Source organism: Hydra vulgaris, chromosome 05 (assembly GCF_038396675.1).
Source record: "Hydra vulgaris chromosome 05, alternate assembly HydraT2T_AEP".
Lineage (NCBI taxonomy): Eukaryota > Metazoa > Cnidaria > Hydrozoa > Anthoathecata > Hydridae > Hydra > Hydra vulgaris.
The window spans coordinates 45,573,845-45,589,400 of NC_088924.1; the positions used below are offsets into that span (position 1 = coordinate 45,573,845).

The 15,556-nt window shown below is 26.5% G+C and overlaps 1 protein-coding gene across 1 annotated transcript in view; it reads right to left on the minus strand.

Moving 5' to 3' along the window:
• Nucleotides 1-14,676, minus strand: part of LOC136080901 (uncharacterized) — a 121,482-nt gene extending 106,806 nt beyond the window's left edge. Inside the window, exon 1 of the mRNA XM_065798295.1 lies at nt 14,539-14,676. Coding sequence (XP_065654367.1) covers nt 14,539-14,556 — 18 coding nt within the window. The 5' untranslated portion in view covers nt 14,557-14,676. The remainder of the gene's footprint in view (nt 1-14,538) is intronic.
• Nucleotides 14,677-15,556: the final 880 nt, after the last annotated feature.

Sequence of the window (15,556 nt, forward strand, 5' to 3'; positions counted from 1 at the left end):
ACACAAGCAATTACTATTGGTGCTGCAATTGTTGTTGATAAAAAACCAATTCCAATAGTTCGAATTGCCATAGTACTAGCTAGTAATGAATTATCAATTGTAGAAATTATTTTCACAGCCCTGTGATTTTTACTTTTTACTTAGAGTTGTTCTCTTTTCTCTCTCACGCTCTATTTGAATCTCGCTAATTTTATGGAAACGATATAAATGACATTGGTTCTTAATAGAAGCATGGTTTTTAACTTGAACTTGTTTTTCAGAATTATTATTTTCAACAGGTGCATTTGGTATAGCTGAATAAATATTATTACACATTTCAATTGAAATTATATTCCATTTTAATAGAAAAAAATAATAAAAAACTAACATAATATATAAATAGAACAAAAACTCTTTTTTTAATTGTTGTGTCAGAAAAAGTATTATTGACAATAGTTACTATAATATCATCAACAGACTCTAATATTACACAATCATGTAAACTTAGTATTTTTGTTTTCAGAACATGTTTTAGTAATATTAATGCTACACCTTTTCTTATAGATACACCAAACTTTAATAAATTTTTAATTTTCATGTCTTGCTGTGCAAATATTTCACATTTTCGATTTATTAATATTGCAGGTTGCTGTAAATTTTTATGTCGTTTAAAAACAATAGAGGATGGTTTAACTTTTTTATATTTATTTATAAATTTATGCACTAGCCTGCTATTTCTTGACATTTTATTATATATAAATTCTTTTTATGCATAATTTTTTGTATAAAGGTTTTACAAGAAAATCAAAAAATCATATTCAAAATTTGAATATTAGCGAATGGAGATTTCGGTCCTTATAATAAATCTGAACATGCTGGTGTATAACTATATTGAGCACGTTAGTACAAACCATTACCTGAAAAATCTCCTCTACTATATGGTTACAAATATAAATTAGATCTTGCAGATGTTAGTTTAACTTCTTGTCCATTCTTTTTCATGTTCACAAAACCATTTCCCGCAATTTTGTTAATCGTAGTTGATCCAGCAATTGAACCTACTCCTGTAAGCAGTCCTGTTGCAAGTGATGGTATAACACTTAATATAATTAATATAAATCTTCCAGCTGTACCAAAAAAGGCAAAAAAGTGTACCAATAAATCCTCCCTCTATTTTAGAATTGTGAAACAGTTATGATATACTTAGGTTAATTATTACACCAGTATCATTTTCATTTGCTTTTCTAATTTCCTTCCACAGTCTATTCGTTACAGCTAGTACATGTTAACCATTAAAAACTAAATGCGATAGTTTAATACTAGCTCCATAACCTTTTCATCAATTGTTTTTTTAATATTTTCCAATTGCCCCTGTAAAGTATATACTTTAATATTAGTATATTTACTCATTTTTATAATATATATATATATATATATATATATATATATATATATATATATATATACTTTTTTTTTTCTTATATGAAATCTTATAGCCAACTCTTCTCCTCGTAAATTCATTAAACTTCCATCTTTATCAACCAAATATGAGAGACTAATATGAGAGACAATTATGAGAGACCAAAAATGGAAACTAAATAGTCTCCATTTTTGAAATTGCTTTTAGTGTTATTGGTAAGTAATTTAAGTTTAACTGTTCTTGAATAATTTTAAAATCCAAAACCTACATTTGGAAAAGAAGAATATATGAGGTTTTCTGTTGTTCCATTTACATATGATGATTCTATTATATCATTTGTTATATGTAAACTACTAATACTTAGTACGTTTGCAATATTATCTGATTCATAAGATCCAAATTTACATATTTGTTTCTAAACTCCTTAATTAGAAGGAATTGAATTATTAAGTGTAAAATCAACTTTATAACCAGCTTCAATATCTAAAACTGCTTATAATGTGTTATTTTTTGCTGAAAGTATAATACTTGTTTCAACTCCATTAATAATATTACCACTTTTAGTAACTTTTTACACAAAATATATGTCTACATCTTCAATTGAATAACTACCTTCTGGGTTGTATGTTTCAATCCAAATTGCTCTATTATCTGAACTTTATCTAAAATTGTTTTCTGAAGAATCAACATTTGGAAAACAGTAGTAAGTATCAAAGCTAACTAATGCCGTTTCATTATCTTTTTCTTTACTAAGTTGTATAATAGGAGCAAATATAATTTTTATGCGAGTACTTTTCTCATTCAATAATAAATAAAAAGACGACATTTTGTTTTTTTATCAATACAAAAAAGTTAGATGGAATATAAAAATTATCAAATCCACTCCTATGTTTTTTAAAACTTTTTTAGAAGATTCCATGAGGCTCAGACCAACCAATCTTACAATTCCATGACAATTCCATGAGGCTCAGACCATACAACCTTACAAAACTTTCTAAACTCAATTTTATTCATACCATTTGAAACATAATCTTTATAAATACGATTGAAATTCTTTGAACCTTGTGGAAATAAGCAAACAAAATTTGTGTTTTCTCTAATAGTTTGTCAAGATAAAATAAAAAAATTTTGCGCGAGATAGAAAGAATCTATATTACTATGCCTTCCTCTTATATAATATTTTTTACACTTATTTTGCTTTGTTAATTGTAAATCATTAAATAGCATTAAATTATTTTTATGAATATCAAGATCTTTAGGATCTGGTATACCATCTGCTGTTTCAAAAAAATTACACTTCATATCGGTTTTCTGTTGTACAGGAGGTGGTTTAGTGAGTTCAATTAACTCAGTAACAACTAAAAACTGCCATGGTCAAAGTTTCCATTTAAAATGCATTTACCTGGTATGAACTTTGCTGGTCCTGGTACTAATTTAGATGAACGATTAACTTCTACTGGTGCATATAAAGAATGGAGTAAACCAGTAGATAAGTTGATAATGCAGCTTACCATCATGATCTTGCTTATAAACACTTTACAGACATGGCAAGAAGAAATGAATCTGATAAAATTACCCATAAAGAAATGAATGCTACAAAAAGACCAACAATAAGTGAAAAAATTGAACGAAGTGTTATAAAGTCTATCAACCAAAACAAAGTTTGGATTGGGTATTCAAAGAAACTTCGAACGATCAGTGAAAAAGACAAAGATGAAGAATTAAAACGGACAGACAAACTTGCAAACGAACTTCGCAGACCTGTTGTAAAACATTTTAGATAAAGAAAAGTTATTGCAAATGGAAGTGATGAAATATGGGCTGTTGATTAACTAGACATGCAATTTCTCTTCAAATTCAATGACCGTATAAAATACTTATTAATGGTGATAGATGTTATTTTAAAGCATAAATAGATTGTTCCATTGAAGAATTAAATTAGAGTTGTTGTTGCTGATGCTTTAAATAAAATCTTTAAAGAAAGAAGTTGTCAAAAAATGAATGGGTTGAAAAGGCTGAGAAATTTTTAATAAGCATGTTAAAGCGTTGTTTGCAAACTCAAAAACAAATCGTTAGCAAAGTGTTATGGGTATCCTGATTCGCTCAACTCATTGGTCGACAATAAAGAATTCATAAGCTTATAATAAATAGAAATAAAACTCTGGAGATGCACAAATTGGACAATCTGAAAGTTTTTATGCTTTAATAGGAGTAGTTTACTATTACGCTTCAGCTATATCACATTTACGCTTGAGCTTTATTACATTTACGCATGAGCTATATTGCATTTACGCTTAATGTTTATGATCCACCTAGAATTTATGGTGTTTATGATCCACCAAAACATTATAAAACTAACTTTTATAAATTTGAAATTTTTATGATTGTTCGTATTTTTGTAACTTTTTGTTTTCTTTTTATTATTTTTATTTTTTATTTGTTTGATCTTTTTTAGTTTTTATAAACTTTCTTTATATTATTTGTCTTTATATTATTTTGTTTTTACTTGTTTTATTGTTTTTATTTATTTATTTTCTTTTTATTATTGGCTCAAAAATTTAGGTTGGTATTATGGTTGAAATATGATATTAGATTATGGATGGTATTATGGTTGAGTTGAGTTAAGAAATTAAAGTTGGGATCATGGTTGAAATGAGTTTTAGCCCATAATCTGCATTTCAGAAATTATGGTTGAAATTTTAGTTTAAATATGATATGAGATTATAGTTCGATTATGGTTGAAATGAGATAAGAAATTATGGTTGACATTAAGGTTGAAAAATATTTGACCCAGAATATATATATTTTATGCTAATAATGTTAAATAGAAAAAGAGTTCATATAGTTGCTAATTGTTGATAGTTTTTTTTTATCAAATAAGTTAGAACAAGAAAAAACCTTTCTAACAAGCAAAACAACAATGAGCTACTCTTTGGGTTGAAATATTCACGTTATCTTGAATAATTTTAATGGCGCGAATTGTTGCATTTTGGGTTGGGTAATTCAAATCACAGAGTTAAAAAAGCGGTAGAAATTATTCGTAAAAGTTTTGTAAAATATATTAAAGAGTTTAAAAAGCAGTTGTCAGATTGTATGTACTTGGGAAAATCAGACTGTAATGGCGCTGAATTATACAGAAGCAACCTTTTTATTCTTTGGATCGATCAGTTTTAATACAAATTTCCTGCAGATACTTTGAAAGAAGGCCCAACTTCATTTAAATGACCATTACGATGTATATCATTTGTTGATCAAAATTCCTAAATCATTTGCTCGTGAGGTTATAAGTTATTAGAATTGAATGAAAGCACTGAACGCTCAAAAAATAATTCTCCGGTTGGGCACAAATAGTTTTGCACTTGATGTGTGCCTGGTTCTCTTGATTTGAAAGCAAAAGTAAGGCTGTGTTACAAAACAAACAACCAAACTTACAAACTATGGATTGCTCTTAACAACAAAAATTGAATCATATCAAATTACTCTGCATGACTAAGAAAGCTTAATGAAAAAATAAAATCTTTTTTTTTTTCTTCTTTACTTTTTCAAAGATAGTTTTTGTTTCTTCATAAATTAAAGGCTGTACTAATAGTAGGGGGTGGGATTTTGTCTTCTGATGTATAAAACGGTGTATTATTATAAATATTATTATATATATCGTCTTTAAAAAACATTTTACAATGTTCTTTTTTTACCAGTTTCATCAACAAATTAAAAATAAAAATTATTTACAACAGCAGCAAGTAGACTAGACAAAAGTCTTGCATCAAGCCCATATCGTAAGCGTAACGTATTTTTACAAATTTCTCATAATAAAATTTACAGCTACTCATTATATAAAACAAGTTAATACAAAATTACAATAAAATGCCATTAATTGCAACAATAAATTAAGTAGATAAGGTAAGAATTTTTTTTTTTTCAAAATAAAAAATAAAAAACATGCTTGTGTCCGTTAATTCAAGTAAATACTGTTTATATATGTTTTTAAATCAATTCATTGAGGTAATTTTTTTCATATTTTCATCAAGAACATTTTAATTCATCTATGTTTCATAGACGAGGTTCTAAAATTGAGTGATCAGATGTTTTAAGAGTTTACTTAGGTAAGTTAAACTTGTGTATAAAGCACCTCGTAAAGTATTTATGATTAGTTTTGAGAAACTGGTTTTAAAGACTTTGGAAGCATGTCATTTTGACACATTAAAATGAATAAGAAGTTTTGAAACATGTTTAACTCTTAGACATTAAGAGCTTTGATTTCCTGGAGTAACGGCTTGGAGTGGGCGTATTTATGCACATTACATAAAAATCTACTGGTTTGTTTTTGTTTAATGTGTATATATTTCAATGCTGGAGAGCAAGTACTTGCCCGAGCAATATTTCAATATTTTATGTGGCTACGGATGAAAAAGTAATACAAATCTATTAAACATTTTTTACCTAGTAAATATTATTTTGATGCATAATGCCTATAGTTTTAGAAATTTGGTTTTTAATATAATGATTTTGGTATGTAATTTGATTTTTCCAATTAAGGTGTTTATCAAATATCATTCTTAGAATTTCAAGTGATGCGATTTTGTTTTCTATATTGTTATTTATAATTAGCTGATGAAGTTATCGGATTTAGATTGATGATGAAATAAAATATACTTATTTTTACTGATATTCAAAGAGAGTTTGTTTGATTTGAAGCAGTCTTTAAGGTTTTCTAGCTTACTATTGGCTGTGGAGAAAATTGTTTTTATATTGGTATTGATAAAGCGCGTCTTCAGCAAAATGAGCCAATTTAAGTACGTTTGAGGGTAGTTAGATATCATCTTAATATTAATACTACAGAAACGTTTAATGTTTAATGTCGTTTTATTAGTTATGCTTTGAAAGAACGCGTTCTCAAAATGCACGCGGTCATTGGAGAAAGATCTCTTAAGCGAGTTGAAACTTTTTTCTTTATGAAATTTAATTATTAGTTTAGATATATTACATAAAGAATCATACTAAGATAAACAATTATCGTTAAGATCATATTATAATTGAAGTAAGTATATAAAATAGTTGTATATACATTTTTATTTGATAAAGTAGAACGGATTTAAGTTTATATTAGATAAAATAGCAAGGATTTTAAGTAGAAAGGATTTTAATATTTTAAATCGTTTATATTTTGTTTGCTTTAGCTTTTCTTTTAGCAGTTTTATTACTATATTTTTAAGAAGGAAAATAGGGGTATGGATGTTATATAAAGTTATATTAATGCTATTTCCATAAAATGGTTATTACTACTTTGAAATTTCTGTGGTGCTGTTAACTATTTTTGTTCTTTTTTAGAAAATTTAGAAAAATGAAATTAAATTTTTGTGTCAACACTGACATGGCATGTCACATGTTATTGTATGTAAACGTTAAATTTTGTTAAGAGGATTACAGTTCTTATGAAAAAAAAAAAGGTAAGGAGTATTGTTTGTAAATATATATCTTGTTAACTATGAATTTTTTAAATTTTCTCGCGTTATTTTTAAAATTTTTGTTTGTACACGTTTATTGCTTGCAATAATGCTTTTTTGATATGTATGTGTATATGGTAATAATTGCTTTATAGTTGTTTTATCAATGTGTTTTTATAATAATGTAAAGTGTTTTTTATATTTTTGTGTATGTATTAATATGTGTTATATAATTGTTTTTAAAAATGTGTTTAAATATGTATATAAAATATATATTTAACCTTATATACACATTTAAACACATTTATTGTGTTTTAAGTTGGTACATATGTTTATATTATGTTTTTTTAAAATGCTGTGACTTGGTAAACGTGTAGAGTAAGATTTGTCAACTTTGCCAGCCAAGTGATGTACTTATAACAGAGGGTTACACGATAGTGTTTAGTGTCAAAAATTACAAACTAATGTATTTTAACAACATTTTGTTTAATGTTGTTACTTATGTTCTGTTAAATATGAATATCATCTTACTTAAGTTATGTTATATACATATTATATTAACTTATAGTGCTTGCTACTGTTGTGTGTTGTTGCTGTGATTTTTTTTTTGTTATCTTTTGAGTTGATAGACATTTGGCTTATCTTCATGTTGGTGTCTATTGTTAAAAATGGTAAATAGGTAATTTTAATAAAAATCACTGCTTTTAATCATTCACTAAAAGCCAATACAAATTATTTTGCCATACACAATTAGTTTTATCTCAATTTGATTTTTTATCTTTAGCGCTGTTTACGACATGATTTTGCTATAAATATTTTGGAATCATGATGTTCCAGCATAAAATATTTTGTAAAAGCTAACATGAAATAATAATATTTTACAACTACTACTCTGGTAAATCACAACAGCTTTTTTCTATAAGGTGCATTGATTTTTATTTTTTGTATGTAATGTTTTTCTTGTTTATTTACTAATTCATTACATTTTCGTTTTAGATTTACCAGATATTGTATTAATGTGGAAAAGAAGAACGAAATATTGTAAAGTTTTGTGAATTTTTGAAAAAAATGTTTACTAATAATTTTTGTTGAAATATAATTTTTAAGTTTGCAGCAAAGGGTTTACAACTTTTTTTTTTAATTTTTCTTTGTTAGCAGTATGTTTATCATAAGAAATGCATGTTTTTTTGCAATAGTTTTTTAATAGTATGTTTATCATTAGAAATGCATGTTTTTTTGCAATAGTTTTTTTTATTATTATTTGCTAAGTTACTTTTTTTTTAAACATCTCCTAGCTGATATATATATATATATATATATATATATGTATATATATATATATATATATATATATGTATATATAAATATATATATATATATATATATTTTTAAAGTCATAAGATTATTGTATAATTTAATTTAAATGACTGTCTGTTATATATAAAAATTATTTGCGTGTGCTATTTTGAGTAGAAAAATATTATATATAGGAAAGATCGCAATCTTCAGGATTCTTTTAAGATTTTTTGTTACTACTTTCAATTAAAAGTGACATTTAAATGGATGATATTAGGCTTGAAGCAGATATTAGTTCAGAAAATGGAAATGGTAATAGGCAAGTTGTTTGTGGCACAAATGAAAGTGATAGACTTAGGCGAGATGAAATTAATAATTGACAAAATGCTGCTCGGCAAGCAGCAAATAATTCGAACACAATTGAGGAGAGCTTGGTTAGACGAGTTGAAAATAATCTTCGCAGAAATGAAAGAAATAGGCTTAGTCGAGATAAAATCAATAATCGACAAAATGATAGAAACGCTGCTCGGCAAGCAGCAAATAATTTGAACCCAAATGAAGAGAGCTTGGTTAGGCGAGTTGAAAATAATCGTCGCAGAAATGAAAGAGATAGGCTAAGTCGAAATGAAATTACTAATCAACAAAATGCGAGAGTTGCTGCTAGATACGAAAGAATGCATTTTATAGCAAGAGGTAATACTATTATTTAGGAGAAATGAGTTATTTTTGTCAGCATTGTGGTGCTAAGAAATTTCCTGGTGAAACACATTTTTTATGTTGCCATAATGGAAAGGTAGTTTTGTCGCAACTTCATTATTTCCACAAGATTTAGAAGATTTATTTAAAGGAAACTAGGCAGATAGAAATGCCAATCTGAACTTTTTAAATATATTAGAAATTATAATGACTGCCTTTCTTTTGCTTCATTTGAAGCTAATGTAGTTCAACCCATGAATCATGGACCGCCATGTCTTATAAGATGTTGTCAAGTTTTTCATCTATTGGTAATTTAAGTCCAAATCAAGATGTTGCGCCAACTTTTTGTCAACTATAAGTCAATGATCCACTTGCAGTAGTAAATTTTAGAATGCACCAACCTGGTAATGATCTTTGCTTAAATGATTTAATGTTTCGATTGCAAATTATTATTAGTGAAGAAAACCCATTTGGTCAAGCATCTAAAAACATGGCTGAAGTGGAAGATGAAGAAATTCTTCGGGCAGCTCTAGAAGGTCGCTCAGTGTCAGTTGTAAAAATGTCTTTACTTGAAGTAAATCTTCATCAACAAACACAACTGCAACTTCATTATGTGAAGGGAGATTATAGCCGTCGCTATAATCTCCCTTCACATAATGAAGTTGCAGTTGTGTTTGTTGATGAAGATGGTGCACCACCTGCTTCCTGGGAAGTTGTTATTTACCCAAGAGGTCATCCGCTTAAAACTATATCAAGTAAGTCTGCCAACTTAGATCCTATGGTTTATACTCTAATTTTTCCGAGGGGTGATGCTGGTTGGCATAATCAATTGGTTCACAACCTTGAACGTGCTACATTGGTTAAACATCATGTTACGTTATCTCATTATTACAATTATAAACTTTTAGTCAGACAATTTTTTTCTTCACTCTTTTATGGCAAAAAACTTTTTCAGCAATATGCTGTTGATGTGTATGTTTAAATTGAAGGCCAGCGCCTTGGTTTCATCAGAAATATCCTAAACAAACTGAGAAGCGAGCAGTATGGTGTCTTACACGAACATGTAAACAGCCTTGGAAATGATCATAATGTTAGACCAAGGCGTGTTACAGTTTTGCCATCAACTTATGTAGGAAGTTCTAGAGCTTTAGCATTTAAAGGATGAGCTATCCTTTAAATGGAGGGCTCATCCATACCGGGGTGTTGGGAGACACCGAAGAAAGAACAGCAACCAAAAGGTTGTGAATGTCTTCTATCAGTGAAGATTGTTATAACTTTTTTGTTGTCGCTTTTTCTTCAGTGAGTTTTTTTTATTTAATTTTTTAATTTTGTGACTTTTTTTTTTTAGTTTGTATTTTTTTTTTATAATATATTGTTGTATATTTGGTTTGTTTTTGTTTTTTTTAATTAAAATATTATTTGTTTTTCATCAAATAAACTTAAATATAGTTAAATTGATTCATTAACTAATCATCTTAATATGATGCTACATTGTATTGTTAAAAATAGTTAATTGGTAGTTTAATTTATTGAAAACAGTGCCTTTAAAATTTACTATAAGCCAAGACTATTAAGTTATATAAATGCAAATTATTTATATCTCTATTTGATTTTTTACCTTTAATGTTTTTAGTTTGGCTCCTTGAAGCATTTGTATTATTTCTTTTTAAATAAAATATTTTAAATCTATTGTAATGTCTTTTAAATTTAACTAAAGTTTACTAAAAGCCAACGTGAAATAACGTCATAAAACAACACCGACAAGCTGCATCATGGCAGCAGTTTAAGTATGACATTAGGCTGCCGAAAAGCAGGTAAATCTTTTTCAAGTTTTTTTTTTGTTTTGTTTTGTTTTCTTTTATGTCTACTTATTTGTTACAATTTTTGTTTTAGGTTTGTCATATGACGCATTAATGCAGTATAAAAGAACAAAGTTTACATATTTTTTACAGTTTGTTATACACATGTTTGATTGTAAATCAACTTTTTTTTGTTTGAAACGTTTTTGTACTCAATTGCTTAGTTATTTATAAAAAATTTATTTAGTTGTGTGCATTTAACGTTTTAAAGACAATTTCCTTTTTTAAAGAAACATGTATCAAGGGGACACCAAAAAATTAATAACTCATGAATAATTTACGTTCACTTCATAATAATCTTATTAATTTAAGGTCATGTTATAAAAATATAACAAGAATTTAGCTTTACTTTTTCGTCAATTTAAAGCATGATGAAGTGTTAATATTTTGTGTCAGTAACTAAAAACGTATTGTGTTGAACTTAGTAATGTCAAGGAAAATGGTTCTGCCATACACTGATATGACCTATGTCAGTTGTAAGTTACTCAAACAACGTTAAATAATTGGTAAATTAATTTATTTTAATTTTACAGATGGTTTAATTTTTTAATTTGAAGGCGTTTTTCTTAAAGGGAATTAGTTAAGGTTTTGCAACTTTAACTTGTGGAAAAGAGCCACTATAAATTAAGTAACAGACCGACCGTAACACGTACTACGGGTTGCTTTCTGATAGTTTACATAAATCAGAAACAGTAAGGGTCATATATTAGAGCCCTAAAGATCTCCACAGCTTATCGTTTTTAACTTTGTACATGTTAAATCCTAAGATACTCATTTTTTAATATTTTCAAGATAATATTGGAACCATTTTAAACTGCTACTTAATACTCCGTATATTTAAAGTTTGTGCTGAAGGATTTAACAATCAACAGTGTCAAAAGCTTTTGACCTTTTAATGAACATGCTGAAAGTATATTTGGCTAAATCAATTTTTGTCTAATGAGTTGGGTGCTGATTTCAGTAACCAAACTGTTTGCTTAATAAAATAATTTTTTTTAAGATAACTATATAGTCTGTTATACATAATACGCTCAAGCAGCTTTAAAAAATAAGAAATAATAGATAAAGATCTGAAGTTAAACAGAATCATCATATTTTTTTGTAAAAAAAGTTTACTCTTGCTATTTTTATTTGACAAGCAAAAAATACCAGTTGTTATTGAAAGGTTGAAGATAAATAAACAGGTATTTTAATAACATCAAAAACAGCTTTTATAACATTAATATTAGTATTGTCAAAACCAGTACTTTTATTTACTTAAGGTGCAAAAACAGATCTTTGAAGTTCATTAACAAACTGTTCCAACTGATCTTATCAAGTATTTCTTGGTTTATGCTAAATTTTTAATTATTTAGAACAGCAGTTTTTTTTGTATTTGTTTTTTTTCCTATAACTGCTTTAAATATTTACTTTGTCTTTTTATTTGAGTTTCCTATTGAAGGTTCTAAGAGGTTAGAACAATAACTTTAATCCCTCCAACATACAAACAAAATATCTCAGAAGCAAAATTACAACTTTTAAAACCAGTTTCAATATCAACATTAAAACAAAAGGTAAACTTGTGTATAAAAAAATACGTGTTATGCCTATAGAAGTTTAATAATGATTCAAGGAATCGTATAACTTTGGTAGTGTAACTAAAAACTTATTTTTTAACACATTTTTTAAATAATTGGAGAATTTTTTAAGTCAGATTATAATAAAAATTTTATAAGCCCATAAGCACAACATCACTTGGTCATTTTAAAATGTTCTTTTGATTTCCCGCAAAATGGTAAAAGTTTATCTTAAAAAAAACACCAGTCTTTAAGTTCGAAATACTTCATAATTTTTGCCGCGAACAGCGACTGTTTTTGGATGGTGTCAAACAAACTTTTGCAAACAGTGCAAAAGTTTGAAAATATGCAAAAGCGTTGTAAAGTATTTTAAAAGTTTTGCAATATGCAAAGGTATTTTGCACCATCTTAAAATAATAGCTGTTTGCGGTAAAACCTTTGACGTATTTCCGACTTGAAGACTGGTAAATTAAGATTATGTAATATTGTAACAATAATAATACAATCACAAGGTCATTCTAAAACGAAGCAAATCCTCCATAAATGAAACAACTTTGATGGTAATACAATCCAGATAAAAACTATTTCAGCGAAATTAATTAGTCTGATTCAAATGCTCGTATTTCCCACTCGACGTAGTTTAGAGAAAAAATAGTTATTTTGAGTCACTTTAATTTTGATTGTTTTAAATACTACTTAAATACAATAGTACTTTGTAAAAATAAACTTAAGTACTACCAAAACCAAATGTAATAAAAATTAAAAACAAATTATACATGATAAAAATCATAACAAAAACAGACTGACTCAATATCCAAATCATTCATCATCTTTACTTTGTTACATTTTAACAAAAAACAAACAAAAACAACCGGTTTTCTGATCATTCCTCATACTTTTAACATAAAAACAGATTAACAAATAAACAAGAAGAATAAGGAGATAGCAAAACAGTGAGTCTACAACAATATTACCTTGAACCATTTTAAAATCTATTTTTACACCAAGACTGGAGTCGCATTGGTTTTAATGATAACATAAATATTGGTCTAAATTCCTTTTTTTAAAAATTTTACAAAGTAAATGGCTCAATCTTTGCAGCCTATAAAATAATTCTTCAAGCCAAAGAATCTAAGATAACTAAAAGACTTAAAAACTTTAAAACTTTAAAACTAAAACAAAATTTGTGCTAAATGCCTAAAGCATAATCCGAGAAACATAAATCTATAAAAACAACAGAAAGCATTGCTAAAAAAATTTTTCTAAATTGATCAGACAGTTCAATATAGTTTAAAACAACATATATAATTTAAAACGCGTTTGGCAAGTTATGAAAGAAATAGCAGAGAAGAAATAAAAAATTATTATCTCTACTTCCTTGCAATAAAAGTTAAAAACAAAAAAGTGACACCAAGAAATAGTTTAACAATTTTTTTGTCGACAATAATGATAAAATTTTTCAATAAAACGCCGTAAACCTTTTTTATATATATATTTATTAAATACCCTCTTTACAAGTATACAAGGTTAATTAGAGTTTTATAGATGATAATTATAAAAATCCTTGAATTATTATTATTATTATTTATTTTTTTTATTTTTTATTTTTAAAATTTTTTCAAGATTTTCTTTTAAACGTTATCATCTAAGAATATTTTTTTTCATATTTTTTTCTTTTATGAATAAACAGATATTTTTTTAAATATTTACCGTTTTTATTTTACGTTTTAATGTTGTGAGTCTTTTGACGTGAAAGATTAGAGATACCACAAATAGTAACTTTGTCAAATATTGAATATTCTAAATTTTAAACGGTAGATAGGTATAAAAGTATCATACTCTTCAAGCAATTCGAAAAGATTCAAAAATAACCAGTATATCTGGTATATATTGATAAAACGAATCGGACACTTTTCTATCCTAATATAAAAACAGGTACTGCCAGTAAACATGGCTGACCTTTTCATTGACAATACTATAATAAAATGAGATTAAATATAAAAAGCTTTTATAGTTTTTATAAACAATATTTATTTTAGGGACAACAAAAATAATGTTTCATCAATATTATTTAAATGAACAGAATTGTGTTAATTGGTTTTTGCTTAAAGTATTTCAAAAATATTTTATGTAAAACCAAGTAACAAAAATTTATTTATTGTTAAATAAACTATGCAAAGGTTAATGGAGAAGCGCACATTTTGACCAACAGGTTATGTTATTTTATAATGAAATAATAATTTGAGTTGTTAAAGAAAAAAATACATGTTTTAAAATAACAATATTACCTTTAGTATGTACACCATGCAGAATGTTCAGTAAGAAAAGGCTAATGTGATTAATTGCGAAAGAATTGTCGGAGGCTCCTTTTAGTGTACATTGATAATCATTATTTATTTTTCAAACACTATACTTTAGAATAAAACAACACCGACGGCTTTATTTAAGTATTACGTATACAAAAGAAAATATTATTTTTGTATAAACTTATACTTATTTTTTTTTTTTTTTTTTAGATTATTCGAAATAACTTTTAGATAAACTTAAATAAGTTAACGCACTCTTTTTGACCAGAGTTACCGGTAAGAAAAACATTAAATGTTTTAAAATGTTTTTCATTTTAAAATTTTTTATTCAACTACTTTGAATATAAATCAAAATTTATATTCAACTAGTCATCAACAAAATATTTTGTCTATTGTAAAATAAAAATAATAACATAAAGTATTTAAATCGAATGTTTTTTTATCAAAAAATATGACGTCCCATTTGTAAATACTGTTTAAAATATTTATCTTCTCTATTATATGATAAGTGGCGACTTTTTGCAAGTAAAGGACGTTTAAATATTAGAAAAAAGCGGAAAGTTTATATACGCAAGCGCAGTAAGATTTTTTAAGTTTTAAAAAATAAAAAATGGCTACGCACCCTCAGCAACAGAAAAAAATGTAATTAAAAATCAGTTATTTGTATATTCTAGGTCATAATATAGGTTTTTAATTATTTATTGAGTTAAGTAAGTTCATACATAATTTAAATAGGTAAATTATTATTTCAAACATACCAAGAAATACTTCATTATGAAAAAACTATATATACACTAAAAAGTTACTTTTTTTGTGATTAGTTTACAATTTATAAAATACTTTTGTTCATTATTTGAGCGTTAAAATTAAAGTTTATTTTTGTTTTAACTATTTTAGATTTTAATCTTTTTGGTAGTGGGTTTAGCTACGTGGAATCAATTATTTTTTTTCTACGTAAAAGATGAAACATTTTGTGCTAAATTTGTCGTAAATTACCAAT